Genomic DNA, 21,833 nt, shown 5'->3' with positions numbered 1-21,833 from the left:
AGTTCAGTAAAATTTTCATTGCATTCGATATGACAATAGCTAGGAAAGAAAGATCTCAATATTAGTGTGCTCATTAAGCTATAGTTTTCGGGATTTTAATCTCACGAAAACGTACGGGGCCAGTTTGTATCTCATGTATTGGGCCTCGAAATCTGGTATCGCAGCCCAATTCGCGGAGGTGGGCTGTATGGGTCGCGCTGGATTTTAGTATCAGTGGATCCAACCTAAAATACCCATCTGGATTTCGCCGTTAACTCCTCTCGGAGTCTCGGGCCCTTCGCTCCTCTTCCTCGCGAGTCGCTGGACGAGGTCGCCGCCGGCGACCCTCACCGCCGTCGCCGTCGGTCGCCGGCTCGTCGCCCCTGCTTCCTTCGCTCGCTGCCCGCCTCATCCACGGGTCTCCTCCCCCTTGCCGAATCCTAGGGATTTCTCCGCGTCAGGAGGCCTCCTCCCCTTGCCCGAGACTAGGGTTTGCTCCGCGTCGAATCCGCGCACCACCTGGACGCCGCCGCCGCGATGCAGAGGTACGGGCTGCAGCTCCGCACGAAGCCGGCGGCGTCCTCGTCGTCGCGGGCGCCGCCGCCGCCGCCGGCCCGCCCCCTGGCGGCCTTCGCCGACGATGGCGACGATGACGTGGAGGCCGACATCCTCCGGCAGTCGTACAAGAAGCGATCCCAGCAGAAGGTAACTAGCTCGAATCCCCTCCCCCCAACCCCTCCACCGTCGCCGGCTGGGCCGTGCGGGTCACGAGTAGATTGACTTACTTATTACCCTTGTTTGGGGTTTGCGTTGCGTGCTGAAGGTGGAAGAGCAGCAGAAGAAGGCGATGGAAGAGGATCCCTCGGTGTTCGCCTACGACGAGGTTTATGACGACATGAAGCAGAAGGCCGCCCTCCCCAAGATGCAGGACAGGGTAGTTCGCGAGGTAAGTCTCCCTCTGATTTGATTACTTAATTCTCTTGGTGCTTTGTTTATGGTCACCGGGATGTTCCAAAGAGTATACATTATTAATTTTTAGTGAAGGGGTTGTATTATTTCCCCTCGTGGTACTGATTTAATGATGGATGTGAGGCAGTCGGGTTTTACTTTTGTTGCTGAAGCTTAGAGATTTTGTGCTGTTTGATAAAAAAAAAGCAGTAGTTGTTGCTTGAGCATAGGGAGTTTCATTTTTGGGGATTAGCAGCTGCCAGCTGGTATGTTTGCTAGATGTATATTGGAGCATACTTCAGGGCTAACTGAAATCTACCTTCATGGTTGATTGTCGGTAGTGCAAGTTTGTGATTTGCTATTTTTACAAGGAATTGTTTGGTTCTCCCAAATGTGCACTAGCACAGAGAGTATGTAAATGGCTACTCATCGTTTGAATGCTATGCTTCTCTCAGTCAAAATACATTGCGGCACTTAAGGAGAAAGCCGAACAACGTAAACGAGAGCAGGACATTATTTATGAGAGGAAGCTTCAAAAAGAGAGGAGTAAGGAAGACCACCTATATGGTGACAAAGACAAATTTGTTACATCTGCCTACAGGAAGAAACTTGAGGAGGAGCGGAAATGGCTGGAGGAAGAGAAGCGGCGGCAGCTTCAAGAAGAAAAGGAAGATGTAAGCTTTTCTCAATTTTTTTTCATGACTCTTGATTATGTGCATGTTTATCTCCATAATTTATTTCTACCAATGCTTCTTGTGTTGTCTCTTGTGAGGTTGGTCATAACAAAATTATGCATTAAACTTGATATTAATTGAATTGTTGTAATGTTTATAGTCAAACTCTTTAGTTTGAGTTCACAATCTTCAAATTCACACTAGTGTGCTGCATGCCCCATCTGTCTTGCTAGAAGAGTACGAGAGAGAAAAGAGAGGACCTTTTCACTTATTTTTATGTTATATTGCTATGCAAAATTGTAAACCTACCTTTTTTTATATGTTTTTAGCATTCTTTTTAAAGGACTGTCTTCACTTTGCTTTTTGCTGGTTACGAAAAACACTATCTTCTGGTTGCTGCTTACACAAGCAACCTTTCGGGAATCTGAAATATGTTTGTTGATCACCAAATTAATGCAATAGTTTTGTTTATCTCCAAATCAGATACTCCCTCCATCTCATAATATAAGGCGCGCATGCATTTGAAGTTTCAACATTTCAAACATTTGACCAACACTTAGTATAATATAAAATGAATTTTATTTGTTAAAAATTATACCATTAGATCGAGATTTAAATTTACATTCATATGGTTATAATTTTGTTACTACAAACCTTATGGTATATGAGAAATTATAAGCTAAACATTCGTTTTGAAGACCGTGCCAACTTTGACCGCGCCTTATATTATGGGATAGAGGGAGTATTTGCTAAGATAAAATTACTTCTAATGGTTCACAACAAAAAATTCTTTTGGCTCACTGTAACTGATTACGTTTCCTTCGTCTATTTTTGTACAGGTTACTAAGAAGAAAGACTTGAGTGATTTTTACTTTGGTCTTAGTAAGAATGTTGCTTTCGGTGCACAGACACATGACAATACAAAACATGCTAAACCTGAAAAGTTAGACGAGAAAGTTCAAGATGCTAAAACTAGCAAGGTTGGTGCTGAAGTATCCGATCGCTCTCCTAAGCACAAAAGGGACTCCGGTGAAGGAGCAGAGACGGCCAATGAAAGTAGAAGTGTGGAAGAACCTGCTACAACTCAATCAAGGGATTCAGCTGCTGCTAGATCTACCGAGAAAAATGCAGATGTTTCCTTGGATGCTCCTCAGACCCAGACACCAGAAAATACCCAACCAGCTCCTCAGACCCAGAATCCACAGAATACTCAACCAGCACAGATCACGGATGAACACTATAAGAGAAATGCTGATGCACTTGCTGCTGCCAGAGAAAGAGCTCTGGCGCGGAAGAAAGCCAAAGCGCAGCAGATATGAAGTACGAGGCAGAGATACTCACCGAGTTTTTTCTTATAGGCTAAGGTCATCATATTCTTGTTTGAGGTTTCGGGAAGACTGTAAAATGATGGATGGTTTCACCCTTCTAGCATTTCCAGGAGATAATCCCCTTGGTTTGATCTGCATGATGCTCTACCTTGCTTGATCAAAATATATGTGCAGGCAACCCTTCAACGTTAGAATATCTCGTTCGGCTTTTCTGAACATTTGTTCTGCTGTAAGATGGGAAATAACTTAGCACAGTGAACTGAAGGTTGTATGCATATGTTCTCATTCATGTATACCGTTGTACTTTTGTAACTTGAGTGATTGAACGCGATATGATTTCTGCAATGGCACAAATTACTACTACTAGTTACACTCCATTCCATGGTGAACGGGATTACTTTAATTTTCTCTCTTCTCTCAAATTCAGAACCAAAACATTGAACTTTGTCAGTTAATAACAAGGCATAAAAGTTGTTTATTCGACTTTACTGGATTTCCCTTTTCATTTTTTGAACTGGCCCGAATTGCATTTTGAGATATTCGAATTTTGAAACATCGCATCTTAATTAGTAGTAGTATTATTTTTTTTCATCAGTGGTTAAATGTTGCTGTCTGCAATTAGTGCCTGAAATGAGCCGCTGACAGTCTGAAACTCTGAATGTCCCGATAGCGATGGATACTAGCCCCACGCAGCGGAAGGCGATGACTCCCCTCCGTTTCAGCTTCCTATCACTCACCGCAGGGGTAAAAGGGGGAACGTAGCCTACACAACACGAGCCCGAGGTCTCTCGTCGACTCACGCGCGCACCCACCCACCCAAAACCCTAGCGCGAGTGGGGAGGGGCGAGGGGGTGGTAGTTGTAGTAGCAGCAGCAGTAGAGCTAAGCTAGGGTTTTCCCTCCCCCCGCGCGCGCAGCAGGCGGCATGGAGAGCCTGGTCCTCGCCTCCTCCTGCTCCGCTTCTCCCCGCCTGCCTCCCCTCTCCGCGGCCCGCCGCCGCCGCCCCTCCTCGCAGACTCTCCCGGCGACGGCTGCGGCGTCCGGGCGGAGGGGAGCTGGGAGGTCCAAGCTCGTCGTCGTCGCCGCCGCCGCCGCCGCGGCCCGCGGGTCCGGGAACGGTGAGGGGGGTGGTGTGCTTCTGTGTGGGTGTGCTTCCGTTTTAGGTTTGTTCGTTAGATGCGAGCCGGATGCGCTCTTTGGGTAGGTGCGCGCTGAAAGCTCTCGTATGCGCTCGCTTCAAGTGTCCGTGCTATAGTGTTTTTTTTTGTGGGATTGTCAGGAATTTTATTATACTCTGTGTATCAGCTGGATCCATCGCTGTGCCATGGGCTTCGTTAGTGGAATTGAGTGTGTTATCCTTGCGAATTTAGTGACCTTAAGTCATGCATCCGTGATGGAATACTGTCTTTATTTTCGTAGTATGGTGGCAGTTGGTGAGTTAGTAATGGCCACCTTATCCAGTATTGGTAGTGTGGCAAATGATGAGTACAAAATGGTCAGCATATCTGTCCTTGTTTGTAGTAATAGCCGACGAATAGACAATCCCAATCAGCTTAGGATTTCCCCCATTTTAATCTTATGCTGCCGGAGGATCTCCATTATTCTGATTGTTTAGTTGTAACAACAGGTTTCGAGGGATTAAAGACAAATGGATTTGCAAGCATGTCGTCTTCGACCAACAGTGAGAATATGTCAACTGGAACGGGTTCCCTACCTCCCATGCCACCCCCATCGTCATACATGTGCGCCAGTTTCCCTTCTTTTGTCTGGCTACAATTTTCTCAACTTACACTGCATGATGACATGTAAATCCTTTGTGCAGCGGTTCGCCTGTTTTCTGGATTGGAGTTGGTGTAGCATTGTCCGCAGCATTTTCTATGGTGTGAATACAATTACCTGTAATGCTTTTTTGTGATTAAATGTTCTTAGAGTTGTATTTTAATACTTGGTGTTGGCTGTTATATCAGGTCTCTTCGATGGTAAAGGTGAGTTCACAACTTTCCTCTGTTTCTACATCTTCAAATGGTATGTACCCTATCAATTGCATACTTGATCTTGAGAATGACCCATGGTCACCTCTGCATACTAGTACATAAGCAAGAGAGGTATTTTAGTGAGCTTTTTTTGTGATGAACCTACATACCCACATGTGAGCCATGCCTTCCTTTCTAGTTCTTAATAGTTTGAAGCAATGCATGGCATATGTTCTAGCAAAGGTGGTACTGTTGCAGTGTACTCCCTCCGTACTCGTAAAGGAAGATGTTAGGACAATGTTTAAGTCAAACCTTGGGAATATAAATCATGAATAACTCTCAAGTTGTTGAGTTTGAAAATGTAAAAATTATATGAATAGATTTGTCTTGAAAAATACTTTCATAAAAGTATACATATATCACTTTTCAATAAATATTTTTATAGAAACAAGAAGTCAAAGTTGTGTTTTGGAGACCGTGTCGCTGTCCAGAACGACTTCCTTTACGAGTACAGAGGGAGTATTGTAGTTTTGTTAGACAATTCATTTTCTTATCACATAATTTCTAGTTCTTTTCAATATTGATAAAATAGCATAATATCCATGCATTGTGATGGATGTCAAAACAATTTGGTGTACTCCCTCCGATTCCATAATTCTTGACGTTTTGGACAAGGTTGAGGTCAAATTTTTATAACTTTGACTACCAATAACTTTAAAAATATTTAGTTTAAAGGTACTAGAACAGCATATTTAGATTTGTCTTATAAAGTACAATAATAAAAGTAAAAATATATATATTTATTATATATTATAATAGAAAAACATAGTCAAAGATATATTTTGAAGACCGTGTCATTGTCCAAAACATCAAGAATTATGGAGCCGGAGGGAGTACTCACTAAGATCAAATTTTTTTATATATAAAAGACTAAAGGAAGTCCTCTAATGTAAATTCTGCATGTAAAATATGATCATATCACCTCACCCAGCTTCAAAATATTGGCATGTAAAATAGTGCAATATTTTACAAAAAAAACCTATAAGTAACACACATGTATACATAAATTCACCCATAAAAGATCCAAAGTGAGGATGATACAGCATCATCACTTCCACTAGTTCTTTTAATTACTAGAGAGTTAACATTGTTGCACCACTTCTTTTCTCGAAAGTATATCGTGATGTATCCATTGTTGCACTGATTTAATTAATACAATGTTCTCTTTGTAGGTTTGATCTGTATAATGTCTTGTTGGAACTTAAAATCGTATAACTCTCCCTTGCTTGCCAGTTTTGACACATTGCTAATTCTGATGCAGAAATATGCAATGCAACAAGCATTCAAGTCAATGATGACCCAGGCACCGCCAAACACTTTTGGCTCAAACTCGCCTTTCCCATTTGCCATGCCACCACAGGCAGCTCCTGCAGCTCCTAGCAGTTACCCATACTCACAACCAAGGAAAGATACCTCTCCTCAATCTGCAACTGTCGATGTTTCAGCTACTAAAGTGGAAGCAACTGGAACTTTGGAAGAGGCTGATGTGGCTGAACAGCCAAAGAAGAAATTTGGTATTGGCCGTTTATCTCTGAGAATTCTTCTCCAACTATCAGTGAATAGGGGATGGAGCTTGTGATTAGTGTCTAATCTTATGTTTTCTTCATACTTTTGTCATGCATATCTCATGTTATTGTAACAAAATGTTTGCAGCCTTTGTTGACGTTTCTCCTGAAGAGTTGCAGCAAAAGGAACTTCAATCTTCACTGGAGACAGTGGATGTAAAAAGTGAGAGTAAACAGAGTGAAACTATGGAGGATACTGAGCAAAAAGTAAGTTGCATGAAGAAGCTTTGTAATAGGCTCCAAGTACAATTCAACTAATCATTTTCAATGATCTTCATAGGCTCCAACAAATGGAACTGCTTTTAAGATGAATGAAGGTTCTGCTAGCGGGACAACTGAATCTAGTAAGTACTATTATCATTAGCACATTTTTATTATTCACATTTAGTTTTTTTATTTGTGTTTCTGTTTAAGGATTTTTAGTTATCTGCTGTTGATAAATGTCCTAAACTGATTATGTATGTAGGCAATTCAGGGCCTATGTTGTCCGTTGATACAATTGAGAAAATGATGGAAGATCCAGCCGTGCAGAAGATGGTTTACCCGTAAGTTTGGGACCAATATAAGTCAGAATTTTGTCTACATGAATACAGGGTTATACACCTTTTACTGATGTTAGATATCTTTGACATCTTTGAGGACAGTGCCACAACAGTATAACATGAAGTTAATTCTGCATGGAATAACTAATTGTTTCATTTCTGAAGTCTTCAGTTCTTGTAAAACGTGGAATAATAACTGTGAATTAAGAGCTCACATTTTGAAGTACCTAAGAATTTTGAAGGTTGCTAATTTCTTCAAGTGTTGCAGCTATTTGCCTGAGGAGATGAGGAACCCTGATTCATTCAAGTGTATGCTCCTACTTACTTTTTAACACTCCGATATTACATAAAATATATGTTCTGATATAGTGAGGACTGATGTCTGGAAATCTTATGTTACAGGGATGCTGCAGAATCCAATGTACCGCCAACAACTACAGGATATGCTGTAATACACTCTTCCTTGAATATTTTCCCTCCAAGCCAGTTGTTGCTAGGTCACTTTTAATTTGTCTTGAACAATGAAGTTGTCATGTGCTAGGATTATTTGGGATGAAACGGGGTGAAGGAAAATGAACTGGATTATAATAGAGGAAGAAACAGGGAATGACCCTGAACCTAAACGGCGCGACGCTCTCCGTCGCACTGAGAAGGCAGGGCCGATGGGCACTAAGATAAATATTGATCTAATGCCTAATTGATCTGGGATAGGATCCCCTCCTTATATAGATGGAGGACTACTTAACCTAATCCTAACAAACCCTGACTCTATCCAATGGGCCTAGGATTCCCGGCCCAAAGCCCATGACATTACTCACCTCTTTTCGAGCAGCTCATCCTCGAGCTGCAGCAGACCCTGCTAGACTCAAATAAAACACCATAACCTAAACTAACTCTTAAGCCTTTTACATCTCGGCTTTTAGAATTGTGGTGGACTGGCCTGTAGAATTGTGCCTTGTATTTGATGGGTTATGCCAACTTGAGTTGTGTTAGTGCCACTGATCATTACCTACAGTCTATTATGTCCCTTGCAGACTTGCGGTATTATTGCATGATGTAACTAATATACAAATCTTATCTGGCTTTCCTTAGACTATGCTGATGTTTTTCTCTAAACAGAAACAACATGGGTGGATCTCCTGATCAATGGGATAACCGAATGCTCGATCACTTGAAGAATTTTGACCTTAGCAGTCCAGAAGTCAGGCAGCAGTTTGGTGAGTGAATTAAACATTTCCACATTTACCTAGTAGTTCCTGATTGGAACACTGGAATTCTGTTTAGCTTCCATGCTATGCTTTAGTACCCTATCCCAGTGAGCAATTCGATGATATGTGCTATTCCCCCCTAATGCGAACCTGTTTTTTATTTCTTTTCTGTCTTCCTTTCTTTCTTTTTGGGCTATAGTGAAGTCATATGGAGCATATGTTCTTTTACCCCCTTTGTCACTTTCTGGTGCTAGATACGCCTAGCAGAGTTTTTCGCACCTGCTCCCATTATTATGTCCTTGCATACTTGGTAGGTGGGTGGAGATAATTAAACTGGATTGTGATTCCATTGTGCTGAACTAGTTTTCTATTGTTTGCAACAATTCATCTATTGCAAAATTGTTCCATCGCATTTTGTAAAAAGTTATTCAAATTCAAATGAGCATATATGACATCAATCTATTTTGTGTTTGCTCAGCGCAAGTTGGCATGACTCCAGAGGAGGTAGTATCGAAAATAATGGCAAACCCAGAAGTTGCTGTTGCATTCCAGAACCCAAAGATTCAAACAGCGATCATGGATGTAAGTTTCTGTACAAATTCATTTCATTACTGAATAAACTGTTGCATCTTCTAACAAAGAATCATCTTGATGCAGTGCTCACAAAACCCGCTCAATATTGTAAAATACCAGAACGACAAAGAGGTATGTTTTCTGTGTATTCCGGTCATCTATTGGACCTTTATCAATTTACTCAAAGACTTGAGATGGATTGCATCATGCTTCTCTTTCTAATTTGATGAGTCTGCTTTTAGGTCATGGATGTTTTTATGAAGATATCACAAATCTTCCCTCAAATTAATGGCTAGTGGATCGTCGCCGTGAGATTGCAGTTTTGATTTTTGTTGCCCTATCATCTCTTCCAAGTGGCTGCGGTAACATCTGTTGATCGGCTGAGTAAAAGGAAACGAAGTTCATCTGTTCAGTCATTACGGACAAGATGTAAAAGCTTTCCTGTCAGGGTTTTTTGAGTTGCCAATGTACATCATCATATCGCCTAGTGTTTGGTTTGGTAGTGACCCTGCCTCAAGCCAGAGCAGGCAACGAAGCGAAGTTAAGGATTTTTTTTATTTACATCCCCGCGCCCCCGTACAACTGTGTAGCTTGTGCTTTGACGTTACGAGGTTTGTGGTAGGTTGTGAAGATGCAGAGATAGTTCATATCACCTCAATTTTGATAATATTATGTATTATATCTGTGTTAGCATTGCAATGCAAGCGAACAAGTTTACTATCTTCCAAAGCAACTTGGTTGGATTGGTGCTTGTGTTACTCTACATATAATTTGGAGGCTAATAATTCAAGTTCTTGAGGCTACTGAGCTCATGATCATACCATAGTGATAGAGGTATGTTTTAGGTTCCAGGATACCATTGTCTACCAGTGAGGTAACCAGGACAAACTGCCTACTTTCAGCTGATCACGAGCAGAGAGATCCGGTGGATCTACCATTAGTGCTCTGTTTGGATTCCCATATGAGGGGCTCTCCCGGCAAACGATGCGATCAACAATTCCATTTCCATTATCCAAGACAGGTTCTTTGCTGCTTTGAGTTTGCTTCACGCCGTTTTGTTTTGATGGAGAGGCGTGAGAGCCGAAGGCCACCGCTGCGCTCCGGCCTCAAACACGGGCGGAGCACCTGCGTCACGGCTCACCACGCGCGCACACGACGCATTTTCTCTTCTTCTTTGTCCGGGTCTCGACGTCTCGTAGCCGCAGGTAGTAGACGACGCGTGCGTGTGCGTGGCGGGGGAGGTCGGTCGGTGGCCTTCGGTGGTGCAGCCAGCCAGCCAGCCACGCACACCGGCGCCACCGTCCCCCCCCCCCCCCCCCCCCCCCCCCCCCGCCCTCCCGTCCCGTCTACGTACGTAACACCATCCTCCGTCAGATACCACCACCACCACCACACCTGAGCACCAGCAGCGGTATAACTAGCGCAAAATTGCCGCACGCAGGGACGCAGCCTGCAGTGCAGGCGGATTCGAGATGAGGTCACACGGTCTCACACCATCCACAACACCAGTCGCCCCCGTCAGTCGTCAGACAAGTTGTGTGTGCTGAGCCTGAGGCTGCGTCGTTACTACTCGCTCAGACAGACGAGCGATCAGCGTTTTGACTCGCGGCATACGTCGCAGGGACCCCGCGCGCCGCCCAACGGGTCGTTCGTAATCGCAGCAATGGCGCGCCAGCCAATCCGTCCGGACTTTTTATTTATTTTTTGTTGTTGTTGTGACAAAATCCTCAAATGCGGCTACCGAGCACCGGCACAAACGGTGAGAAAAGAGGCGACTTCACTTCAAAAGAGTAGCCTGAGTAGGCTGCACTGGAGAGGTGAAACAATTTTTTCTTTTTAGAAAGTATATATAACCTCCAGCCACTGCAGCAACTAAGAATACACGTGGTCATAATTATGATATTACTACATCCGTCCCCAAAATAGAGTTTTAGGCTTAACGTGAGTATTAACAAAGTGGGTAAAGTTAAATGGTAAAAATATTGTGATCGGTTGAAAATAGAGAGTTGGTGGAGAATATGAATGGTGGAATATTATGATTGGTTGAGAAAAAAATGTAGGTGGAGAAATTATTATATTTTCGGACGGATGGAGTAACGTTTAAAATCTGATAGGTTGTGCCATGCATTTTCCATTCTACCACTACACCAATAATGCTTCCGCATGAAACCGAATATAGAGGGAGGAAACAAACAATCTTTTGTTTTTTAAGTGGGGAGAAAGTGATTCTGTTAGTCAATTGGATTGCTTTATTATCACTAGGGCCAGTTGTTCTCATATGTTGTTTTCGTAAATTCTAAGACGTCACTGTAATTTTCAAGACCCATTAGCTCTAGCTCTACAGGTGTTTGTTTTTTTCTCTTAGCAAATGAGGGTGCAAGGTTTGTTTGCAGTTCAGCTGTTCCATTCAGGAAACCCACCAACTCTCAGAGATAAGCACTCTCTGATCTCCCCTTTGTTGCTTTTTAAATGTGATTCTGTTAATGATTATTGGTACGAAAAAAAGGGTAGTACATCGCAAGATTGATGTCCCACTGCTTTTTTTTTTGTCACGTTCGCAATCGAAGACTTGAAGTTGTACAGTCTGCCGCTTTACGACTTCGAAAAATATGTAAAGTTGTTTTCATGTTCAAAGTAAAATAAACATCTGGGTCTGGTCAGTGCTGCATCGGCCTCAGTATTTACATAAATTTCAATGACGGATACCTTTCTGAAATCATAGCTATGTTGGAGCATTCGGCAACATGCAGTATGTTAATGAGTTCTTGATTCAGACAAACATAGTCAACGAAACGACATGGATGTATTAACAAATTAAACTTCAAGCTGAAGATACAGAAAAGTCTGCACTCTGAATAGTGCTTTGTCGCTCGCACACTGCCAATTTTTGAAGAAAAGGTGATGTTCATTTTATGAAACCAATACATGTTTTTTTTTTCTTCTCTTCTCTTCATCATTTACACGGATAGAAATATAGAATTCAGAATTTGATATTGATCAAAATCTAAAAAGCCTATGATTTCGCAAGAAAGGCTTATCGCTGGCGAAAACACGAGAAATTTATCACACATATTATGGAAAACTAAAAGTACAGGTGAAAAAAAAAAAGGCTGTGGCCTTCAGTAAAAATGCAGATGCAACTACTAGTTGACCTGGTTCTCATGTTTGAACACGATCCCCACCACAAATATATTACAGCAATTTTTTCCAGATAGTTACAGTACAGCACTTTGTCTTTGCTCTAGGAATCTTTGTAAAGAAAGGCTCTGAAGAACCTTTCCCCCCAAAAAAATGACCAGGTAAAACTAAAAACTGATTCTCAGGCCAAAAGCGCAGACTGATCTGCATCATTCGCATTGAAAAGGCCACAACACTGTCACGAGGAAAATTGTAATTCAGGAAAGGTCTCTGGAAAAGGCGCAACACGCAGCAATTCGGTGTTCAGATTGTTGCACACTTGTGTTCTCAAAATCTTTATGTCCTCACGTAACAAGAAGCATTCAGCTGAGCTAACCTAACATCAAGACAATATTGTCTGAACAGTCTCCTGCACCAGCTTAATTATCTTATCACCAACACAAATTCATAAAAGAACACTGCAAGGTTAGTGAAATGTTTGTAAGGTAACACAGATTAGAAGAAAGATGGAAAGATGCAGGGTTTCGTTTCCTCAACTGCAAACTTTTTCAGAGACAGAAAAAACTAGTACAAGAATGCAATTGACACCTCAACCCCTGTGGCTTGCACGAAAAATGCACAAAAACTAGTACAAGAATGTACACGGATTAGGCCGGTCTGTATCTCATAATTGCACGAAAGTTCATCTATCGAAATCAAGAACACGGAGTTCTTCTCTACATCCCTGTTAATTCTACGCGTCTACCGCGTGTAGATCAAAGATTACAGCGAGATGAAAATTCGTTTCTGACTTTGGCCATGTCGTCCCATTCACAAACATCTCGAGAAGAGACCGAATGTTTCTCATCTCCTCCATTCTGGACCTCGAAGAAAATACCAGCGACTGACTGATCTTCGTTTTTCAGTTCGTTGGTCAGCAAAGCCCTGAAACCGCGTAGATGTGCGTGTGTGCTTCAGCCTTTAGGTCTCAGTCTTCAGTTTCGTCAGAGAAAACACCAAAAATAGCTGTCCGATGTCACTCCATGTCTGTTTTATACGGCATAATGGAATCAGGAGCCCACAGAGAGAAAAGTATTACAGCTACTTAAACTGTATTTAATTGCAGTGTTGGGGCTTGTTAATTGCCATCTTGCAGGGTAAAGAAATGATCTTGACTTGTAATCAAATGTTTTTTCTCTTCAGTCACTAGCTGGCTGTCTCAGCAATCTGCAGAGCACACATGCCATGGATGGAGAATCTGGATCTTAGCTGGGACTCTTGCTTGTGGCAAGGCAAAGAAGACCTAGAAGAAACCTTATATGTGATGATCTCTGATGATTGCGTCCAAATCTGATACTTAAACAATAACCACTATCAATAAGATAGATTTTTCTGATGAGTAATGAAAGTGTTAGGGGAGGTGTTTCTAGATCCGGAAACAATAGATTTTTCTGATGAGTAATGAAAGTATTAGGGGAGGTGTTTCTAGATCCGGAAACCGCTCCTAGTATTCTCCCATGATCTCACTTCCTGAAAAAAAAGAAAAGAAAACAAGTACAGTTTCTTGGCCATTTTCTCTGCTGAGTGAGATGAGCACAATGATGATTCAATAATTTTCTCCAACTTCGCTGGACTTTGAAAGGCCTGGCCACATTGTGGGAGTTGCACAAAATGCCATATGAGAAATTACCTTTGCTTTCACACATTAGAAGGAAAATATCAGTAAGTAATTTCATCCTTCCCTTTTGTAATCATACAACAGAAGAAATGATCATCTGCTTATATGACCTTGTGAAGATCGTGCATAAAAAAAATGAACTTAACAAAAAGTTCATATTAAGATCTCCGATTATGGTGGCGGACCTAGAATTTTTCTTCGAACATAGATTGCGACCCCATTGGAAGATACTTGTCACTAAGTCACAACCACCATTGTACTATCATCACAACAGAAAGGATAGTGGCTATATGTCAAAAGAGAGGATTCTGATGAAATGTACTACAGCTTGCTTAAAATTCATATGCACAAAAGAAAAAAAAGAAAGAATCCCATTACTAATCACAACGTGGTCCTCCAAAATGCAACACCATAACTAATTAACAAGCCACCTATTTCCTCTTGACAAGCTATTGACACACATCAAATCACTCAACAAAGTTCTCAAAAAAAAAATCACTCAACAAGAGAGAGAGAGAGAAATACCAATAGTGCATTCATATTTCCATACTACCCAACAACCAAGTTAGCCAAAAAGAAGAAAAACAAAAAACACCCAAATCTTTCCCATTACTTTTTCTCAAACAACAACAAAAAAAATAAAAAAAAATCTAACAAAAAGTGATGAAGAGGAGAAAGAAAAACATAGACACCAACCTTTAAACCTCCACCCTTTCCCTCCCTCCCCCATTTCCCCTTCTCCATCTTCTTCCTCCTCCTCCCCAACTCGCGCCAACAATGGTCGTCTCCACAAACTCCTCCTCCTCCTCCTCTCCTCCAACCCAATGTCTCCACCTCACCTCCTCCTCCTCCTCCTAGCCCTCCTCCTCTCGCCGCCCCTCCTCCTCGCCTCCTCCTCCTTCCCCCTCCCCACCATCGCCATCGCCGCCGTCTCCAACTCCAGCTCCAACCCCTCCAAGCAGCATCTCGCGTGCGGGCTCGTGCCGGCGGCGGGGGGCGCGGCGGCGGGGTACAGGATCTCGTGCGCCAGCGTGTCGAACAGGTCGGCGGCGGCGCCGCACGTGTACGCGTATGGCGGGGACGGGACGTGCTCGCCGTACTCGGCGGTGGTCGCCGGGGACGGGTACCTGTGCTCGGCTGCGCCGACGTCGTCGCCGCCAATGTCGATGCGGTGGTGGGATCTGAACGAGGCCGGGGATGGGTCGAAGCGGGTGTACAGGGGGCGGGTGCTCTCGGCGGTGTCCGGCGGCGGGGAGTCCGTGTGCGGGCTCGTCGGGGAGAGGATGCAGTGCTGGAGGTGCCCGTGGGGGGAGGGCGCGCCGGCGAGGGTGGGGTTCTCGGCGGTGGCGGTGGGTGGCGGGTTCGTGTGCGGGTTGGTGGTGGGGAGCGGGGAGGTGAGGTGCTATGGTGGAGGGGAGGTGGTGGGGAGGGAGCCCGCGGGGAGGAGGTTCATGCTGCTCGCCGCCGGCGAGAGGCACGCGTGCGGCGTGGATGATGGCGGGGTGGTGGGTTGCTGGGGGGAGGCGGCGGCGGTGGCGGCCGCGTCGCCGCCGAGGATCAGCCGCGCGGTGTCGACGGTGGCGGTGGGCGACGCGGTCACGTGCGTGCTGTGGGGGAACTGGACGGTCTCGTGCTGGCCCGAGGGGGAGGCGTCGCCGCCGCCGGCGCTGGCGGGGCAGCAGTTCGTCGCGCTGGAGGCGAAGGGGAAGGTGGTGTGCGGGGTGCTCATGTCCGACTACTCGCTGCAGTGCTGGGGCGCAGGCGTCGCGGGCGGGGTGAGGAAGGTGTTCGACAAGGTGCTCCCGGGTCCGTGCGCGCCGTCGAAGTCGTGCTCGTGCGGCGTCTGGTCGGGCTCCGCGCAGCTCTGCGCCGGCAGCGGCGGGGGAGGCGGCGGAGACGTGTCCGTTTGTTACCCCTGCGGCTACACCCCTCCTCCGATGGCGCTGTCCCCGACGTCCAACTCGTCGTCGTCGTCGAGCTCTCAATCGAAGGGGAAGCGTCGCCCGAGCAATCTGGCGATAGCGTTGATCAGCGCCGGAGCTGGATCGGCGCTCGTGGCGCTCCTCGCCGCGCTCGCGGCGGTTTACTACCTGCGCCGGCACCGTGGCAGCAGCTCGCCGGTCTCCGGGCGCATCCACGCCGAGCCGACGGGCACGGCGCCGCGCGTGGAGCGGCGGCTCAGCGCGCTGCTCTCCAAGGGCCCGAACACGACGGTCGAGCAGTTCCCGCTGGTGGCGCTCCGCGCCGCCACCGACTGCTTCTCGCCGGCGAAGCGCATCGGCTCCGGCAGCTTCGGCGCGGTGTACCGCGCGTCCCTCCCCGACGGCCGCGAGGTCGCCATCAAGCGCGCCGAGCGCCGCGACACGGGGGGCCCTTCCTCCTCCTCCGCCGCCGCGGCGCGGCGCGTCGACCACGAGGCGGCATTCGTCTCCGAGCTCGCGCTCCTCTCCCGCGTCAACCACAAGAACCTGGTCCGCCTCCTCGGCTTCTGCGCCGACGGCGGCGAGCGCATCCTCGTCTACGAGTTCATGCCCAACGGCACCCTCCACGACCACCTCCACAGGCGTGCGGCGTCGGCGGCGGCGCCGCTCTCCCCGCCGCTCGCCTCCTGGCCGTCCCGCCTCCGCCTCGCGCTCGGCGCCGCCCGCGGCATCGAGTACATGCACACCTACGCCGTCCCGCCCATCATCCACCGCGACATCAAGTCCTCCAACATCCTCCTCGACTCCTGCTGGACCGCCAAGGTCTCCGACTTCGGCCTCTCCCTCCTCAACACCCTGGACGGTGACAATGCCGCCGCCGGCGACGGAGGCAATGCCGGCGACGGAGACGACGAGGAGCGGTGCGTGACGGCGGGGACGGTGGGGTACATGGACCCGGAGTACTACAGGCTGCAGCACCTGACGGACAAGAGCGACGTGTACAGCTTCGGCGTCGTGCTGCTGGAGCTGCTGTCCGGGTGCAAGGCAATCCAGAAGTACGAGGGCAGCGGCTCGCCCAAGAACGTGGTGGACATGGCCGTGCCGCACATCGAGGGCGACCGGGTGCACCGGGTGCTCGACGCGAGGCTGCCGCTGCCGACGCCGTGGGAGATGGAGGCCGTCGCCTACGTCGGCTACCTGGCGGCCGACTGCGTCAGGCTGGCCGGCCGCGACCGCCCCACCATGAGCGAGGTCGTGGGCGTGCTCGAGCGGGCCGTGGCGGCGTGCGACGAGTACGAGGAAGGCGGCGCCGGCGCCGGCGGCGAGCCCGCGCTGTCGCGGTCGTGCACCGATGGGTCCACGGCGACGTGACGTGGCATGTCGTGGAATGGAATGCCCCCATTTGCATGGTTGGCCTCCCTTGCGCAAGAACAACGGGGAGGAGAGTTTTCTTTTGAGGATTTTTTGTTTGTTTTATTGTTATTGCTTAGCATTAGTCACAGAACATTCATTAGTATTTTATAGAAAAGAATCAAAATTTTAGTGTAAATGGTCTTCTGACATTGTTTTGATTTGAAATATTTTTGGGTTTTCTCCCCCCTTTTTTGTTCTTTTCTGGTCTTAATATACATATATTGAAGTCTTCCTCGACAATTTTCTTGCAATAGTCGCCCTAAACCCTAAGCAAAATATAGTATTATATATCAGTTGCAAGCATATATCAAATAAATCTATAAGACTAGTAAATGCAGTATTACAATATTAGAGTAGTTGCAGCTATATATCAAATAAATTGACAAGATTAGCAAGATGTAACATTGGGGTAGTTGCAAGTACATATCAAATAAATTCTTTTTTTTTAAAGAAGATGCAAAAAAAAAAGAACATGTATACACTATATATACATATGCCCTTGTATAAAATGTATATTCTACTATTTTTTAAGAAATACTCCACATCATTACTTATTGAAAGATATTTCGCATGAAATTTGTACGCAGTATTTGGAATAGAACAACTGTAGCTGTTTGTCATCGCCCATGTATTCTGATGCGTTGACTCTATGGCCGTAAACCTAATCAATCACTAGTCATGAACTCTTACCAAACAACTTAAAATCATTAAATCATTGTGATTTCGACAAAAAAAAAATTCAGTGTACTATCATATTGCTAACAAGGCGCAATTCTAGTACAAGTTGGTGTGCAGTAGTTGTTGCTGTTGAGAGGTTTCTCCCATACGCAATTAACTGAAGAACAAAGTCAGGGAACAGTACTGATATGTGTGCATATATAGTGGAGTCGTACCAAACAGCCATTGAACTCACTCCAAGTCCTCATCGATGATCAAACTTCTCTCCATTTTGTTTTCCTTATAAATTTATTTTTTAGGCAGTGAAGCACCTCACCAACCAACGCGGATCCCATACCGACCATGCATTGCCTCTCTGGTGTCGAATTCTGAAGAATTCTGAATTCATTTTGAATGCATCCATTATTTATCCATCACATGGGGGAAAATTCTTCGTGCTGGTTTACCGATTTGATGGACAAGAATACGTGATTCAGTCGGTGACAGGTTCTTGGCGGCTCGTTTTGCGTGTTGGAGATGGAGATTTGGAGTGGATGTCCCTTTTTACAGACCTAGATTAGCTATGATAATGAGGTAGCAGTCAGCAGTGAACTCAACTTGCCTGCTTTGCAGGAGTATTCGTCTTCCTCCTTTTGAAACTTGAAAAGTGAAAAAACTATAATTTCTGAGGAATTCTCGTGTTCCACAGTTAGGCAATTCATAAATGTCATGTATGCTAGTATACACCCTTAAACAGTGTACTCACCCCGTTTCATAACTTTTGACGTTTTAGATAAGACTGAGAATCAATAAATTTTAAACTATTTAGATTGAAAACACTATAACACGATGTATATATTAATCTTACAACTTATTTTTTATATGTTATAATAGAAAAATCATAGTCGAAGATAATTTTTTAAGACCGTGTCATTTTCTAAAATATTAAGAATTATAGAACCGTATGGTACATTTATGTTTACCAAGCAGTGATAAGGTATTTATGTATTTTACAACTTTGATCTCTGAATATTTGCGTGTAGGAGATGGGGATTTGTGGTGGACGTCCCTTTTTACTGACCTATATTAGCTATGATAATTACGTATAGTAAGCAGTAAACTCAACTTGTCTGCTTTATAGTAATGTTCGTTGTCCTCCCTTTGAAACTTGAAAACTGAAAACCATGAAATTTCTGCGAAATTCTTGTGCTCTAGTTAGGCACTCATCATGTCATGCACTTATTTTTTTTAACATAATGATAAGTTATTTTATATCGGTGTCAGCATATTATGCACATTGACACAAATCAAAAGAGAAACGCCATAGTGTATTTATGTTGAATGAGAATGGTACTACTAGTTTTTGTGATAGCAGGTAACTATGCTTGCTGACCATATGAGATGTCTGCAACGAGATTCATGCTAGTACGGAATAAAACACGAAGTCTAATTGGTTCTTTGATACTGTTTATGATTGGTTTAATTCTGACCACGCAAGGAACAATTTTTTTCTCGGAAATTAAAAATGAACAAGTAATGTAGTTTCTTTCAAGTCAGACCAGAGCTCTAAATTAAAAACGCAAGGAACATTTTTTTTCTTATCTTGTGTTCCAGTTAGGCATTCATAATAATATTATGGAGTACTACCTCCGTCCCATATTACTTGTCTTTTTAAGTTTTTAAGTTTTTGTTTATCAATGTTTGATCATTCGTCTTATTCAAAAAATTTTGGAATTATTATTTATTTTGTTTGTCATTTGTTTTATTGTCAAAAGTACTTTACATATGACTTATCTTTTTTTATATTTGCACTAGTTTTTCAAATAAAATGAATGGTCAAACGTTGCAAATAAAAAGTCAAAAACGTCACCTATTATGGAACGGAAGGAGTATATGTTAAGGGCACATACCCTTAACAGTGTGTACAGTGTACTTTTGTTTCTTAGATAATGAAAACGTATTTAACTATCTTACAACTTTGGTATCTGAATATTATGCCCATAGACACAAATCAAAAGATAAAGCATAATGCTCCGAAGGAAAAGAAAAAGGCAAGACAAATCATAGTGCACTCATGCAGAATGAAAATACTATTTATTTTACGTAATATAGTGGTTAGATATGCTCTGACCATATGAGATGTCTGCAACGAGATTCATGCAAATACCGAATACAAAACACAAAATCTAATCAGTTCTTTGATCAATGTTTATTATCGGCTTAATTCTGACCACGCAAGGAACATTTTTTTTTCTTTCAGAAGAAAAAAAAAACAGAACAAGTAATAGTATATACTATTTGTAATTTCTTTCAGGTCAGGCCAGACCTGAGCTGTACAATATGCTCTGATCAGTGATCACCACCAATGTTGTTTACTACAATACTCCTTCTTGATTCTCGGGTCTGACATTCTCATTCTGAGATTGTGACAACATGCATACATCTGATCTGTATCATCATCATCCTCTTTGGCATTTTTGCAGAACCTGCACCACTGAGATCAGATGGAACCTAACCGAAATCTGCTTGTCGAAATGATCCGTCAGGGTCAAGAACTTAGCCTGAATCTCTGAAGGAACACACCTCGCCTACCTACCTACTCACCTACCTACCCCTGAAACACCAGATGCAAATGGTCCTGAAATTAGCTAAAACCACACATTAATTTGCTGATCCGTTTACTGGATATATGTGTGTGTGCGCAATCTGCAGCATCAAGGGTCTCATCTTTCTCCGGGAGTTGTTAGGGCTCTCGCGTTTTCTAGGCTGATGATGGGATTCCATTGAGGTGACAAGGGTAAATCGTTTTCAGTTCATTGCTGCCTAACATTTGCTGACCCCGGATAGGATGGAGTTCTTGGCGTCCGAAATTTCACCACAAGGCTGGAGGAAGCAAAGTTTGGGTTCTTGATAAGATATTTCTGTCCTTTAACTACATGAGTTCAGAAGAAAGATCAGAACTTTACTTGTTGCAGCTACTATAATATAAACTAGCATGGTGGCCCGCGCAGATTGCGCGGCTAGCATCATTATATTTTCTCTCATATAATAGCATATATGTTTTCTTATTATATTATTAAAATATATTACAATGACAACATAATTTTAAGTTTTGCAATAACTTTACGAAACTATTAATGTGTAATATTCATATTGTATTTTATATACGTGTTAGTTATTAATTATTTTTAATATCAAATTTTAGTTATTTGTAAATTATATATATTTCTATATGGACTCTAGAGTCGTCTTTTAATATTTTTTTTAAATTCTGAATTTTTATTATTTCTAATTTTATTTCTATGTGGACTGTAAACTCATCTTTCAATATTCTTTAATTTTTAATTTCAAATTTCAGTTACTTCTAAATTGTATTCCTATATTGTCTTTAAACTCTTCTTCCCATGTTTTTCTTAATTTCGAATTTTAGTTATTTGTAAAATGTATTTTTATATGGACTCTAAACACTACTTTTCATTTTATTATGTTTATTCTGAATTTTAGTTAGTTTTAAATTCCTATATGGACTCTAGACTCTACTTCTAATATTCCTTATTTTTTAATTTCGAATTTCTTTTTTTTCTTAATTGTATTTCTATATGGAATCTATACTCTACTTCTAATATTCCTTATTTTTAATTCCAAATTTCTATTATTTCCTAATTGTATTTCTATATGAACTCTATACTCTACTCTAGTCTCCTCTTCTAACATTTCTTATTTTTTAATTCTGAATTTCAGCTATTTCTAAATTGTATTTTTATATGGACTCTAGTCTACTCTTCTAATATTCCTTATTTTTTAATTCCGAATTTCAGTTATTTCATAATTATATTTCTATATGGACTCTAGTCTCCTCTTCTAATATTCCTTATTTTTTTAATTCCGAATTTCAGTTATTTCTAAATTGTATTTTTATATAGACTCTGTTTTTTCTTTCTCTGATTAATGTAAGAATTTCCAAGCCATGAGAGCGAACGTGGAGGCTCCTTTTTCTATTCCTTTAATAATATAATAGATAAATGGAGAACAGTATATACTCTCCTGCAAGATTAGTGATAGAACCAATCGAGATTTGTATCTGATATGGTTTCTTCCATATCTTTATTAGATTCATAGAATAACGCACTGAATTTGAGTACTTTTAAGCTAAGTTCTTTTCAGGTTATTTATCGGATCGTTGAAATGGATTATTTG

At 43.3% G+C, this 21,833-nt stretch overlaps 3 protein-coding genes across 3 annotated transcripts; all 3 read left to right on the top strand.

Moving 5' to 3' along the window:
* The first annotated feature begins 235 nt into the window (after window positions 1–235).
* Window positions 236–3,306, top strand: LOC4335927 (uncharacterized). The gene is made up of 4 exons (XM_015780339.3): window positions 236–684; window positions 803–925; window positions 1,383–1,601; window positions 2,441–3,306. The coding sequence occupies exons 1-4, from the start codon at window positions 517–519 to the stop codon at window positions 2,918–2,920; spliced, it is 990 nt and encodes a 329-aa protein (XP_015635825.1). The 5' UTR covers window positions 236–516; the 3' UTR covers window positions 2,921–3,306.
* A 468-nt stretch (window positions 3,307–3,774) lies between these two features.
* On the top strand, window positions 3,775–9,569 carry LOC4335926 (protein TIC 40, chloroplastic). Its single transcript, XM_015781502.3, has 14 exons — window positions 3,775–4,046; window positions 4,556–4,670; window positions 4,751–4,808; window positions 4,896–4,913; window positions 6,223–6,475; window positions 6,615–6,733; window positions 6,807–6,870; window positions 6,993–7,071; window positions 7,337–7,377; window positions 7,471–7,516; window positions 8,188–8,285; window positions 8,755–8,858; window positions 8,934–8,981; window positions 9,092–9,569. The coding sequence occupies exons 1-14, from the start codon at window positions 3,854–3,856 to the stop codon at window positions 9,143–9,145; spliced, it is 1,290 nt and encodes a 429-aa protein (XP_015636988.1). The 5' UTR covers window positions 3,775–3,853; the 3' UTR covers window positions 9,146–9,569.
* A 4,779-nt stretch (window positions 9,570–14,348) lies between these two features.
* LOC4335925 (serine/threonine-protein kinase-like protein CCR4) lies at window positions 14,349–17,219 on the top strand. Its single transcript, XM_015778645.3, has one exon. The coding sequence runs from the start codon at window positions 14,469–14,471 to the stop codon at window positions 16,935–16,937; it is 2,469 nt and encodes an 822-aa protein (XP_015634131.1). The 5' UTR covers window positions 14,349–14,468; the 3' UTR covers window positions 16,938–17,219.
* Window positions 17,220–21,833: the final 4,614 nt, after the last annotated feature.

The sequence above is a fragment of the Oryza sativa genome, chromosome 4 (assembly GCF_034140825.1).
Source record: "Oryza sativa Japonica Group chromosome 4, ASM3414082v1".
NCBI classification, from domain to species: Eukaryota; Viridiplantae; Streptophyta; class Magnoliopsida; order Poales; family Poaceae; genus Oryza; species Oryza sativa.
The sequence above is the reverse complement of the archived record's forward strand: the minus strand, read 5'-3'. Positions and strand labels throughout refer to the sequence as shown.